The 15,435-nt window shown below is 34.1% G+C and overlaps 1 protein-coding gene across 1 annotated transcript; it reads right to left on the minus strand.

Annotated features, from left to right (window-relative positions):
• Positions 1-5,704: 5,704 nt before the first annotated feature.
• On the minus strand, positions 5,705-7,378 carry LOC124451175 (zinc finger MYM-type protein 1-like). The gene has a single exon (XM_047001805.1). It carries the CDS (start codon positions 7,376-7,378, stop codon positions 5,705-5,707), a length of 1,674 nt encoding a protein of 557 aa, XP_046857761.1.
• Between the last annotated feature and the right edge of the window lie 8,057 nt (positions 7,379-15,435).

Here is a 15,435-nt window from a genome sequence, read left to right on the forward strand (position 1 = left end):
GCCTTTTGTGCCACAGAATACTGCTTAAGGGTAAACTTGAGAAGTATACGATTAATTATTGTGGAATTATGTAATATATGGGTGAGATGTTTGTAGTATTTTTGTAAAGTTTTCATAATTTACAAAGGTGGATATTCTTACCCTTGTAAAAACACATTTGTGTTAGTAATTTCATCATTTCTTTGTTGTACAATTTTAATTCCTTGCATGCAGCTGTTTTAAGGTCATTGCCATTTTCATCAACGCAAATATCCTTCCATTTTTGAATGCCATACTTTAGCGTCTCCAATTTTTCCTTACAGCAAGGAATATCGTTATTGCCAAGAACGATTAGCACAGGCAAAGAGATAATGATAAATATGAGAAGCAAGTTTGCTAGTGTTGACATCATATTTTTTTCCTAGGAGATAAGATTTTATCAAATTTATTTTATTTCGAATATTCGTGCAAAAATACTGGCATTTCCAAAAACGTTTAGATTTAGTAGATACAAGTATTATTTTAATATATACCTAACACCAATAACAGTATGCATTTTGAACATAATGAACATAATAAATCATTAAACCAATCGAATTAGAATTTATTTGAAAATGACACGACGCATTGTGAACAAATTCGAAGTTTTAATCAAAATTTGCAAACAAGAAAGCCCTAAGCTATTATTTCAATATTGATATAATTCGATGTGAAATGTTCTTTTTCATTACCATACTAAACATTGTCTTCCTTATTGCTTCATAGTTTCTGTCATGACCTCTAAAAACCATTTATTTGCGTTTACTGACAGCGACAACTGTGAAAATTGTATTTAAAGCAGCAAATGTCTGTTGTTTGTAAAATCTAAGTAGGAAGGGGGATATTGTACTGTATTTCAACAAGTTATATCAAGTTAGTGACGCAAATGCCAACACAAGAGGCTTGCATCAAAAATATATCTAAGCAGTGAAATTGCTTTACTCCGTGAACTGATACATCACAAGACGATGTATGAAGTAAGTGTCCTTTAAGCGCATAAACTTTTTCCACGAGCCTCACAAGATTTGTCCTCTTCATTTCTTGCTTACTAAATGTGCATATGCCCAAATTTGCATTTAAATGTGTCACTTTTTTTCGAAAATGAAAGCCTGCCCAGCATATGCTATGTTGGGTTTATTTAAAAAACAACTGACTTAAAAACTCAGTCCAAAAGGCATTGTAAATATACAGTGCAATTCTGTAAATTATTTTATATGATGACAACAAAAATCAAAAAAATTGTATTCTATATTTTACAGGAAAGGCTTCATTATGTTTCTTCAACAAAATATAGGTGCAGATGTAACTGATGTAAGAGCATTTAACGATAGATGATTTATTTCTTTTACAGTTAGACGTAATATGATGCCAGTTACTCAAGAAAAACGCACGTCTATGTATGATTATGGGTGAAAAACTGTTTGAAGTAAATAAATGTTCTCAATACCAGAGTAGACCATATATTTATAATAAATGAAATTACAGTTCTTAAAATGTTGTTAGTGGGGGTTTCATGCCGAAGCAATCTTCAGGCAACAAATGATACAAAACGGTTGTTTCTTGCTTTGCTATTTGATTGCTAACGCACGCGGTAATTTAAAACGTCCCCGTGGAAGTTGCGCGAATGGATACACTTCGTGTACAGTTCCCTGCGCTTATTCAAAAGATTGTTTTTATCACGATAAACATGACATTATTGAAACTATTTTGAACACTTTATAGAACTAACCACACCACCAAGGACAAAAAAACACAGACTAAAACATGCACTACCGACAGAAACAAAACTGCCCATGCACTTAACAGAAACTTCCACAATTCTGTACAACGATTAGTCATGGAAACTAACACAACAGAGACCTACATCGGAATTACAAAAAGCGAATTTAAGACTCGACACAGGAACCACACTGCCTCTTTCCGTCACAAAAAACTAAGGAGCTTAACCGAACTCAACGAACACATATTGACCCTCAAAGACAACAGCATCGATCACGATATCTCATGGAACATTGTACCTTAATTTCTACCTTAACTTTGTATTGTATTCATACTTAAACACATGCTTTTGTAATTATTTAACAATATCGCCCGAACAAAGAGAACTTATGAAACAGGCTTGTCGAGATGAAATTGTATTTTTGTGAATTTTCCTCCTCCTTACAATATATATATAACAACATTTATAACTTGAAAGATTTGTAATCCATAGTAGACATATTGTTTTGACGTATATTATTTTGTACTATGTATTACATACGTGCACATAAATAACTACACAAGTCAATGTTTGTTCAAATCATGAAATGTAGCGCAAAGTATACTCTATACTTCTTGAAATTATTTTGATTTCTAAAACATGCTTTAATTGGCTTAAAACTCAGCATGTATCTTTTAGCCTTTGTCTGTACAAAAATACATTGAACCGCTATGTTTTTCAAGATCTTGCGTTTAATTACGTATACTAATAAATCAATCTCCCGTGATAAACAAGCAGTTGAAAATGTCATTTTGTTACAAGGAAAGTTCAAACCCAATTTGTTTGAGTTCAGCATTTGTAAATGATGTAGAGTATGTCAAACAAGTCATGTGGCTGACATCGTGAACTTTGAGTGTGTCTGGGGAAGGGGAGAATTGGAAAAAAGCAGCCCTCTCCTTTGCGCACAAAGTAAAATGTTGATCGTTGCTAAAGGAATACATGGAAAATTTTAAATATCTTGTCAAATAATTCCATTTTCGTGTATTCTAATCCTTTAAAATCACTAATACATTTTTAGCCAATGTACTTGTATTTCAAATAAAATTACAAAAGAAACGCTCCAAAAAACCAAGTTTTTGTTTAAAAAAGTAATATAAAAACTGTGTGTACGTAGGCATCATATGAGCCCAACACATCCGTCAATATCGAACCTGACAACGTAAATAATTTTGTCAAGCTATATATCAAATCGTTTCGCCCGTTTTAAACTTTAATTTTTTCAAACATCGAACTTTTTCTAAGTTAGTGTGATAATTGTACAAAATTCAGGCAAATGCATTTTTATCAATATTAATAGCTATGAAGGGTGTGAAATGCTTTTTTTTCTTACCATCTCAAAAGGTTTCCTTTTATCAATATAAGATAAAATTCCGTCTTGAATTTTTACACTCTACTTTGTGTTCACTGACGACAATAAACAAAAAATTGTATTCTATGTGACAAATACAGGTTATTCAAAGTTTAAACAGATGTTAAAGTGGTAGCAAACTAAGTAGCGTTTTTAAAGGGGGGAGATATTGTCATGTAAATTAACTAATTATATTGCATTTTATGTCGCAAATGCAAAGTAAAATTGCTTGCATTAAAATCATGATTAAATAGTTAAACTTGCTTTAGATGCATCACCAGACGATGCAAGCAGTCCTTTTCATAGAAGGTCGTCACTGTTTTTACGAGTTCTATAAGCCCCATGAAACGACTGCAATTGTACAAAAATTTATTTACACACCATTAAGTTCAAGCGCCAAATCAACAACAAAAAAGATGTTAAATAGAAATGGAAAAATAGCATCTTTTTTAGGTGCTATATTTAACACTTTTATACAAGTACTACATTAACAGTATTGACGGGTGTTTGGCGATTACTGTTTCTGGTGTTATATCAACGCTTTTGGGGGTTATTTTGAGTCTTGTATTTGTGTAGCAAGAAAAGCTTCTGTGCTTTTTTTTCACGAAATATAAGGAAAACTTATAATAGTGATACAGATATTCATTAGTTAATAAACAACAAATAAATACATACGTATGAGTTCCTGAGAAAAACAGGCATACAGTTTGATATAAAATAGATTATTCAATGAAAATGTGAGTTTATTCAGACTATTCTAAGTAAAAAACATGTTCAGTTAAGTTTTAACTCTTAGACACTCTTAGCTGCAGGTGTGTGTTCACTTAGGGTTCAGAAGTTATGGCAATACAGAAAGCTGTTATTCTTTCGAGACCCTTACAGGGTCTAGCTTGTTACTCATTTTGAGAGCATAACGCAGGGAAATTCCTGGTTAAAACTAATGTTTTACAATAAATAATAAAATTATCTACTAAGGAACCAAAATATTTAAACTATAGATATTTGTTCAGCAAAAGCTGTAACAAATACATTGTTTAGGACAAATGAATAACAACCAGCGCGTCATTATTATAACTTGTTAAACGTAAGCAAAGCAATACTTTGTAATGGAAGAGTCTTTCTGAAATCATATTGTTTTTATTCATCATCGGCGCCAGAGCATAGCCGATTCTTGCCATCTGCGCTCTTTTTATGCCACACGATAAGAGGATTCATTTATAGCAGATGTTAAAAGCAACTGCGTCTAACTATACAAAACATAATTCATAGTTTCCGTTAGTTCAGTTTAAATTAGCAGCGTAGGCAAAGATGCCAGAGAATGCTAAATAATGGAATGAATTAACACATACAGAAAATTTATTTGACTTAAGCGTGTCAAATAATTGCATGTCGTTTTTATTAAGAGTTTATTTGTGTTATGATATGAACTGAAAAACCGTATTAATTTTTGTAAAAGTTGATTACCGATTTACATATTTGACTTGCTCAACTTTGTGATGGTGTCATACATTTTCAATGTGATTCCATTTATTGTCATAATAATTTTAAATTTGCCGGTTTATGTTGCATATTTTCTTAAATGACGCTTGCCACTAATAAAGGTGTTAGTTTGACACCCTAAAATCAACAGTGCATATCAAATTTGATAAGTTTCCGCAGATGTTATTGACGAGTTAAGAAGGAAACTTCAAACTTTGCATTTCAAATGAGTCAGTTTTTCTCAAAAAAGAGAGCATGCTTCCCAAATGCTATATTGTTTTTGTTTAAAAATAGCTGACATCTAGAAGCAGTCAAAAAAGTGATCTAAATACATAGGCGTACGGGCACATATTTTTAGGGGGAGCTGGACTAAATTTGCCCGAATTATATGACGTCATATGACGTATGACGTCATAGATATTCTTATGTTGTCTCTGGCCATCTCAATTAATAAGCTAAAATCATTACAATTTGCTAAGAGGATGCTACGAAAGTAACTACATTTTATTTGATATTTGAAATTTTGTCATATATAACACTAGACGCAGAAGAAATTTAGTTAGTTAAATGTGCGACGATCTAAGACTAAAAGAAATAAGATTTACGATTACGTCGCTGTCCAAAATGTTAATTATCTTTTCCATGTCGTTCTTTAAAGTACTATTTGCATAGGCTCTTTCCACATTGATTAGGGCAATGCTGTTTAACCGTTTTGACCAATTGTACTTCGAAGATAGGTTTTAAGCGACGAAGAGCGCTAAAAGATCTTTCTGCTGAGCAGGATGTTGCCGGGATCGCGGCCAGAATCGAAAATACTTTGTAAGCCACAGGCAGGACTTCATGAACACCATTTTCGAACATTCTCTTAACAATTTTGGCAGCGTTTTCTCTCTCAGCACAAGGGAAATCAACGTCAATATTCTCAAAGACATTTTTCTCGCTACTAAGAAGCTCACTGTCGATACCATAGAAGTGTGATACCAACTCAACATTCGCCGTGGTTGGAGACCTGTTGAACACAATATCTGCAAGTGCCAATAGGACCTCTTGATCACTACCTTCAAATCTTGATTTCATCTCCGCCACAATCTTGTCAATGCTTAGGTAGTAGCATGTGATACGATAGTAATCTTTTCTGTTCGATTTTCCACTTCTGCATTTACTTCAGCCATTTCACCGACGAGAGCTTGGAGCCGCCGTGACGGCTGTTGGAATCTTGGTACTTTTGCATCTTTGAAATTGAATTCTGTACCTTCAATTTGCTCCTTAATTTTGTGTGCTATGATTTCAGCCCGTGACCATAACAGTTCGAAATTTTCGAGGGAACGACATCCAATTAATGTCTTAATCACGCCATCAACACTCTTCTTTGCTGTGGCGACATCCATTTGCTTTCCTTGTAGGTACCTGCTCAAACCATCGGTGTTAGATAAAATAACCTTTAATACCATCAAACCAAAAACGAACCGAAAGTCGCAAATCGAGTTAAGTAGCGAATTGCTGTCATTGTAGGTCTTCGGATCGCGATCTTTTGAGAGTGTAAGGAGAACCTCGATGATCTTAGGTAATTGGTTTACTACTGCTTTTACAGCTGCCCAACGACAAGACCATCTAGTAGCACTCTGCGATTTAATAGTCAGTGTAATATCTTCGTCCTCATCTTCGACCTTGATGTCATTGAAGATGGAGTGGCGTTTGGGACTTCCTTCCAAGAAATTATGGAGACTCTGGATCACACCTAAAGCTTTCTGAAGTGGCTCAATTGTAGTCATCGTATCTTGTAGCGCCAAGTTAAGCCGATGCCCATGGCAGTGAACATAGATGCTAAGAGGTGAGCACTCCTTCATGCGTGCAGCAAGTCCTTTGCGAGGGCCACTCATATTTGCAGCGCCATCAAAGCATTCTGCGACAATGTTTTCCAATGTCAACTCTAGCCTGCCAATGGCTGTCTTTAACAGCTCATACAATACTTCTCCTTCCGTAGATTTGGTTGAATAGAAACCAGTGAATGTCTCTTTGGTTTCGCCATTGAAAACATATCTGAGGAAAAGAGATAATTGCTCTGTTCGACTGATGTCTGCCGTTTCATCGACAACTATTCCGTAGTAGTCGCTACTTCTTGCTTCTTCTGCTATCCTCTCAAGCATGACACTTGCTACTATTTCCAGTAGTTCATTTTGAATAGCAGGGGATGTCCACTGAGCATGTGTCTGCAGCTGGCTTTGAAGTTTAGATTTCAGCCAAGGCAAATCGTTGCATCTTATGCAAAGTAACTCGAGAAAGTTTCCTCTATTTATATCAGATATCTCCCATATATCACCCCGAATCTCTTCATGACCTCTAATTGCAACATTTTGTTGTGCAGTGTACATCAAAGATTGTATGATTACTTTTAAGTATTGTCTGTTAATAGCAACCTGGTCCTGGTGTGCACTATTCAGCTGTTGTAGTACGGAGGTTTTCTTTCTTTCCATTGCTTTAAACTGGAGCCATCTTGTCATGGATCTGACGTGGTTCTCACTCTTGCCATGTTTTGCCAGCTTTGACGACTTCTTCCAATTTGTAAGCACAAATGAAGTATTCTTCCCAAATTCTTTACAGGCAAAACAAACGCATGCATCTTTATCCACTTCGTAACTAATCCATGGATATTTCTTGTACCATTCAGGCTGAAATCGTCGCACAAATGTTTCACTGCCGAATTTTCGTGCAGGATATTCACCTAATATAGGCTGTTTTGGGGCGTGCAAGGTGGAAATCTCTTCTTCATTCATACTGTTAAGGAAACCTTTCTAGTCTGTTCATTTAGAACAGATGCTGTTGAATCTAAATCTTGTATTGCTGTTGTGTCTAGAGTGTTAGACGTCGTCGTTGATTCTGGTGTTGCAACGCGTTGTATATTTTGATTTAAGTTAAATTCTTCGATGAACAGTGCGTCACTGGAAGTAAGATTTTCATTATCCGTGACCGTATTCAATTCTTTATTTTCTCTGAACTGCGTCAGTGGATTTAATTCATCAACATCAATAAACGTTCTCATTGGTTCCGTTTGGTCTTCGCTTATGGGCTCCTTCAAATTAATCTCAGGTAGATTTTCCTCAAAAGACCCAGTGGCTGCTAAATCTTTACTAGCACTCGATTCTGTTTCCTGTAAGGTTAGGTTATCATCCTTGGTTGTCATGTTACTTTTTACAAAGAAACCACTGATCTTTGACTGCGATAAATCCGATGAATCCATCACTCGATGACACTTAACTTTTCATTATTGTGAACTCGTCGAAAGTGGACCTCCTTATAATCACTGTCAATTTCCTTGCTGCATTCCTCGCACCAAACGCGATGTCGATACGGTCGTTTACGAGACGCCATATGTACGCTTTATTAGAGCTTGGCTACTAAATGTTTTCCCTTGTGGATAATAGTTTCCTTGAACAACAATCATAGAGTGAATGGCACTAATCTAATCAATGGAATGGACAGTGCCTCTCCATACGAAGCCTAATTTTCATGCAAAATTAAAAATCACTTTTGGGGATCGCAGCGATTGTTAATCTATATATTAATGTATAACGGATAGCGTGTGGGAGACGATTTTTCGCAATTTCAAGACATTTCAAGACTTTTACTGACCTCAGCCCTTTTTTATAAATGGAGAACGTTATGTGGATAAATTTAATACCAAAAGCTTTGCTCTGATTGAAAATATCGGCGTTCGTGTTCGTTTAAAAGTTGTAAACACCGAATATATTCGTCGCAATATCGCTAGTAAATAGACCGATTTCTCGTGACGTAATTTGTTTATATTATAATGGGGCGGATGTAAAATTCTCCTATTATGTCTCAAGAAAAATTTTGCACCCAATCACTTTACGCGATTTTTATTTTACCTCCTGAAATTTAAGTAATTTAAACAATTTAAAAACCATCCATTAAAAGACCGTTCACGCTCAAGAACCGAAGCAGTTTATGATCTAGAAATGATGTAGATTAATATTGAAAATTTAAAAACTGTAGTAAGTATCTTGCCAGAATATCATGTAAATGCTTGCCCGAATACACAAATTCTCGAGAAATTGGGGGCAGCCCCCAGCCCACCCCGTACGCCTATGAGATTGACAAGTCTAGTGAAGAATGCCGTTTGATTTTCACTTTTAAAAGGCTAAAATTTCATAAAATAACTTAAATGTTACATCCACAATATGCGTTTCTCTACCGTCGATCTTCTTTATTTTGATGTGTGTCTGTACTGTGTTTTTCACGCAATGCCGAAGCATTATTTTCACATGATGCTGTCGGTATCGTAAATGTTTTTTTTCTCACTTGTTTTCGTTCATACAAACAGTATTAGAAATCAGGAGGGAGTGAATATTGAAAAAAATTTTTAAAGTGGAAGTTTTGACCACCAAAATCCGCCATTACCGCCATGTTTTTGACCACGGGGTCCAGGCCCCTTTGCCCCTCCAGGTTTTATAGAGCTCAATGCTAGAAACAGGAAACATTGAGTTATTGTACTTCATGTAAGAAAAGATATAATACGTTTTGACAAAGGCTCCTTTGATGAGGTATAGGCTTCTCTGCACTAGGTTAAATTAATTTCTCATTTGGCATTTTCTCCTTTGATTTTGGTAAAACCTTTGATTCAATTTCAAATAACGTCGTAGTTTAAAATTTTTCTTTTCCAATCTGACTCCTCTTACTTGGTTTCTTGGTTCCGTTTTTTGTTAAGTACTTTCAGTAATATATGTTAGTAATGATTACTTTTTTTACTAATGTCTTTAACTAAGCTTGTTCTTACACTTCCAAACTCCTAAATTTGCAGGTATAGTCCGTGATCTGTGACCGATTTTCTTTCATTCCCGTTGGACACCTCAAGGAAGGTCGTGAAAAATTCAAGACAGAACGACTTTTACATGCTTAACGCAGTTTTACTTGTTGTCATCTCCAAAAAGCTGCAGTTTTATTGCTATATTACATTAAAATTTTAAAATTTGTAGCTCATTACAATTTCGGAATCCGCCATTTTCCCTTAGAAACTTCATGTTATTTATATTTTGTGTGCTAGTGCCAGACCTAATAGAGAGCTATTCCGCACGATAATACTGGCAACATAAATAAAATGTCGGAAAGAAATACATATTTCACTCGTGCATTAGGTTGGATTTTAGCAATTGTTGCGAAGATAATATTTTGAAAGTTATAATCGTATTGTGCAAGACAAGGCGCGCTTTTTTTAAAGGTCTGTCTCGAATTCGTCGTCAATGTCATCATCTAAAAACTCCTCTTCCTCAACATCATTGTCGTCATCAATATCTACATTCGTGCATGCAGTACATGACGTACATTTGTGTACTTCACTCCGGCTTTGTTACATGAACAACGTTGGGAGTTGCAGCCACGTTGCAGCCAGTCTTACAACCACAATGAACGTTATCAAGTAGGGAATTCGGCGCTAGGGGAATGGTCATCCATACGATTTCAGACTTGCAGTTTCCCGTCACTCGTTTGCCACCCATTTTCATCCGGAGGAGTAATATCCATTTGTGGTTGTAAACAGAAAGGCCAAAGCGCGGCTTGGTACAAAAATGTAAGTTCCATAAACTTCCATTGTTAATCAAGAGTTAGTGTAAATATTGCTAAAGTCATTCTTATTGCATTCTGTATACAACTGAGAGGTATTTTTTTAAAAAGAAGTTAAAAATCTCAGTTAAGAAGCATAAAATCTCAAAACACCAAGCTAGAACTCAACATTATATGATTCTTAGAACAAACTTAGCTACTATTTGTTTACAATATGTCAGAAGTGGTAAACTTTTGTATTTTTCAACAATCTCTTTCCTAGGTTGTGATGATTGTTAATCTTCAGTTAAGGCTTTATGCTCAAGATCATGTTTTACAATTCAAGAAAGAATATTTTTCAGTGAGCCATTTCAGAAGCCAGAAAGCTGGGGTTTTTTGCTTGGGTTGAAACTTGTTTTATTGTAAATTTGATTGGCGAGGACTTTCATAGATAATAGTTGTCTTTGTCATACCATGAAAAGGAGAGTGAAAGAGTTCTGGCACATTGATTGAAATAGTGATCCTGTATATATATTTCTCAACAAGAAATGTAGTTATGATTCTGATCTATACATACTAATTTACTAATTTACTCTGTTGTCCTTTGATAAAAGTTTATAATGTTGATTTAAAATAAAGAATATCTGAATTATTTTTGAAGTCATTCTTTATATAATCAATGCATGGAAACAGCAACTAAAGATGGTTTTGGGACATTGGTATGTAATGGAGACAAGATCCTCTGTTAGAAGTAAGTGAGCAAGCACTTTAATGCTTAGTGTAGGTTCTACAAAACCAAAAAATGTTGTCATTCTATATTTAAAAAGAGAAATTTTAGAGTTCTACTCTTCCAAAGTAAAGAATGGACTTCACTTATCCTATGTGGAGTGACCTAGTAGAAAGTGTGGTCAAAACATTGAATCAAAGTAATTCTTGTGTTTAGTGAGTCTAATAGCCTGATAGCAATACTTTTAAAACTTTATTTTTGCTCTTGCATCACTTAAAGCAGGTTAATCAGAAAAGCATGTACTTTATGGAATCTGTAACATAGCTGTAAGCTGCTAAATGTTTGTTCTACAAGTTTTACATTTATCTTAGGCCTTTACATAATGATGTGCCTCTTTAAAAGCTTATTAACAAAAAATTCTTTAGTGGTAATGATCAATTTCTTACCAAGCTTTATTGTTTAAGGAAAAATTTATGGAAAGATGCGTTGCTATCCTTCGAAAAGTGAAGTTGCGCACGATTTAACCATGAGTTCTTAAAACAAACAAGATTTAGGTCTAAAACAGGCTTCTCCTATGTTGGTACATAAGTGCAAAGGTGACAGTTTAGGTTTGCTTCCAAAATTTTCGATAGAATTCTTCATTTAAAACTTACATTTTACTTGGACTTTATTAAGAGTCTCGCCTTTTTGCCACCTTTCAAGATGGCGCCCGTTAATAAATTTGCCTCACCATGACAACGGCAGTTAGATCAAAGAGCTCCGCACCAAAAAAATGGCGACATTCAAAATTGAAGGAGCGAGGAATTTTGAAATTCAACCGCGAAATACTAAAAAACTGCAGCTTTTTAGAAGTGACAATAAAAAGAATATCAAACAGCAAGTGACTTTCTATCTATTTTGAAAATTTTGCGACCTTCCTTGAGGTGTCCAACGAAACTCATTTTTAAAGCATATTTTTGAGGCACAGATCACGGACTAGTATTATCGCATTAGCTACAGAAAAGGACAAGAGCTATTTTTACTTTACTATATGATTTTATTCCAGTCATGCAATCATACAATATTATGAGATTATAACGTCATCGCAAGAAATCGTCATGGATAACTAAGATACAACAATGATGATCGTCCAGGTTAATAAAGTCCTGAGAAGGACTGTTTTTGATGTTGTTGACTGACGTTTCGACAACCTTAGCGGTAGTCATCTTCAGAGTCAAAAGAAGATGACTACCGCTAAGGTTGTCGAAACGTCAGTCAACAACATCAAAAACAGTCCTTCTCAGGACTTTATTAACCTGGACGATCATCATTTACAAACATATAACGATACTCCCGGGTTCAAACCATTTACTTTATTAAGATACAACAACATAAAAATATTAATTGATCTTAAACCAACATTCACATGAATATCGCTTGATTTTCATGTGATCAGTTCTTTTTTAAATACGATCTCACAATAAACACTTCATTGCACAAGTCACCACAGCCTCAAAGTAGGTCGATATAAGAAGAAAACAGAACTATTGCTACTTTATTTTGTTGTATTTTTACTTGTTACAAAAAAGAAGTACAAGAAAAGGTAATTTCAACATTATTGCTATAAACTGTACTATGTTAAGAAATAAATACATTTGATCATTTTGTTCTAGTAATGAAAAGAGCTCACATTGTGTTGTATCTACTGGTTTTTATTGATTTGGTCAAAATGGAGCGATAGAAGCAAATGAAGGAAAGACCGACGAAATCATTATTGGAAAAGACGTACAGAGGTTGGTCGTCTTAATATTTATCAAACATAAACATTTGATAATAAGGAGTGGGGCAAAGTCCATAACCATGAACTAACCAACGTGGGTCACATGAAAGCAATCAAAATTATTCTATAGAGCAAGAGAGAAATTTTCTCAGTCGATCACAAAAATTATTGATGAGTTTGATGTTCTGCTTTTTGGCTTTCTTGCAATAACTTAATAATTCTGATTTCCTAACACAAACACGACTTATAATAAAAGGTAAAGGCGCATTTCAAAAACTATCTCTTCTTCCTGTTAAGATATGCTCTGATATTCTTCCTGTAATTAGTAAATAATTAAGTCAAGTGTAACTAACTAAATGCTTATTTTAGGAAATACTTATGTAAAATAATCACAATATTTTTTATAGTTCCTAATAGCTTTCTGGTGATTGTAAATTTACCATATTTAGTAAAGAAACAAATATATCCATACGTAATATCTTGTATAAATAGAAGTTGTTTAACCATTGTAAGATAGATCGTTGACCATAGACACTGACGTTGAACATTAAATGTGATCATAACAGTTATCTGTAATATCTCTATTTGTTGGTGTAAGTCAATATTTACTAAAGAAGGTAGATGGCTACATCACAAAACCTAACACTCTCTAACTGACATCCTTTATCCACAAAAGTCCTAAAAATTGAAGAATTTTTTTGTTTTAGAACAAAAATAGCTACAATAAAAGTTGTGATATTTACTAAGAATGTTTCCGCTAAAGCGTTATATACAAAAGTTGCTTTTTTCAACAATGATTTTCTTACAATGATGAGTCCAACGTTTCTCACGATGTGTTTTACTTCCATAAAATTTAATACCATTCATAGTTTGTAATAAAATGCCCAGTTGACATCTAATGAAGACACTCCAAATTTTGTCTGTAGTATAAAGTTTATAAAAAAACTAAAATCCTTTCTTCCGTATTACGGTTTTTGCTTTACTTTTGCCACACAAAGACAATAGTACCATTAAAAATATTGACTTTGCACAGGGCCCTCAAAATCACTCATCACGTGGCCACCGCCCACATTGCCCTTTCCATGATCCAGCCCGGAGAACGTTTGATATTCTACTGCAAATAACATGTCATTTAGAAATAAAGATGTTAAATAAAGACGTTAACCAGTCTGTGTAATATAATATGGGCTCAAAGGTTTATGGATTGTGGTACTGCTAGGGAGAATATGTGACACTCCCCCTAAATTAGTTGTGAGACTTGGGGGCAGATTAGCCTCCTCCCCCTAAATTTCTTATTTTGTCCTTAGTTATCCCCGCACAGATATTTTTAACTCACTTTCGTACAGTAAGAAAAACTTAAAAACTTAAGATTTTAAAATTTTGAATTTAAGAAGCCCTTGCAAAGACAATCACCATTAATTCATGTCAATATTTTACTGTATATAAATTACATATAATTGAATAAATTACCACTTCATCACATTACTTCATATACATAATATTGTCACTAATATTTAAAATGATATCACGTGATGTGAAATTATGTTTATTTTGAAAAACTCCAATGTTTACTTTAGTTGTTTACCAATCAGTAAAAGACAACAAAATGTACGCTATCGTACCTGTTCTTTCATAAGATGCCCCAAACTTAGAACTAGAAAAATCTGTGGAGTGTTTAAAGCACAAGGATCTTTAAAATCATTATTAAAATGTTTCTTCAGAATAGTGACCAGGGATATACCAGGCGGAAAGCAAATTATTATTATAAATATTAAAGCCCAAGGATAAGTGGAATTCACAAGAAAACTCCATGTCTGTATACTTTGTGATTGGGTGTGTTTTTTTTTCTTTCGTGATTTCCACTTATCCCACTTCATACCATCTTATCCCACTTTTATTTTCACCTTTTTCATCCTACCATATAATTTAATATTATGTAAATAGCTATTATCTATATAAATCCCTTTATACTTGTAATTCAATACTGTCCGATGATGTCTTGAGAATTAAGACCAAACGTTACGCTACTAAATAAATATTCCTTTTTATACGTCATTTTTGCGATGAATGCCTCTTTTAAAAGCACTTTGCTGAGCTTTAATATTTATAAGTAAGTAAAATGTTTCTTGTTATGTTTACAATTGTCCCAAGTTGAAACTGTACATTTAACGTTGTATCAACTCCAACATCATGATGATAAATTTTATTTTAACCATTGAAGACAGAAAGTGAGAATTAATATTCTTCAATATTTTAATCAAGAAAATATTATCCAAAAAAGTTTAATTCCTCAATTCAAATGAACTTATGTCAAAAACGTAAAAGTTTTATTTATTTTCATCACAAGTTATTGACATGACGTCATGATGTTGTTTTTTATACGGGTATTGTTGGCAGTATAGAACATTTTGTTTCTTTAAGGTCATTTGTACATAATAAAGGAACAAAAATGATCTCTCACATTTTTCAACTAATGACCATAAAACTCGAGAGCTATGATCTATAAGACGACAGACACACGGAATTGAGGTCACAGAAAATTCCTTGTTTTTAAATGACAAACGAACGGAGAATTTATTTGAATATTTACCTGAATATATCCCTGAATGGGCAAATAAAGAAATCAAGAATGCCTAGTTGAAGCATTGGACGCATTTCAGCAAAAAGAAAAGAAAAAACCCGGTTTTCAAACGTTGATTTGCCCCGGCGGCTCGTGGCCACTCAGTTTTTATCACAATGACGTCATACCCGTGTATCTATAACTGTATAGACAACTGTTAAATGTTATC

This window comes from Xenia sp. Carnegie-2017, unplaced genomic scaffold, assembly GCF_021976095.1.
Source record: "Xenia sp. Carnegie-2017 unplaced genomic scaffold, XeniaSp_v1 HiC_scaffold_24, whole genome shotgun sequence".
Lineage (NCBI taxonomy): Eukaryota > Metazoa > Cnidaria > Anthozoa > Malacalcyonacea > Xeniidae > Xenia > Xenia sp. Carnegie-2017.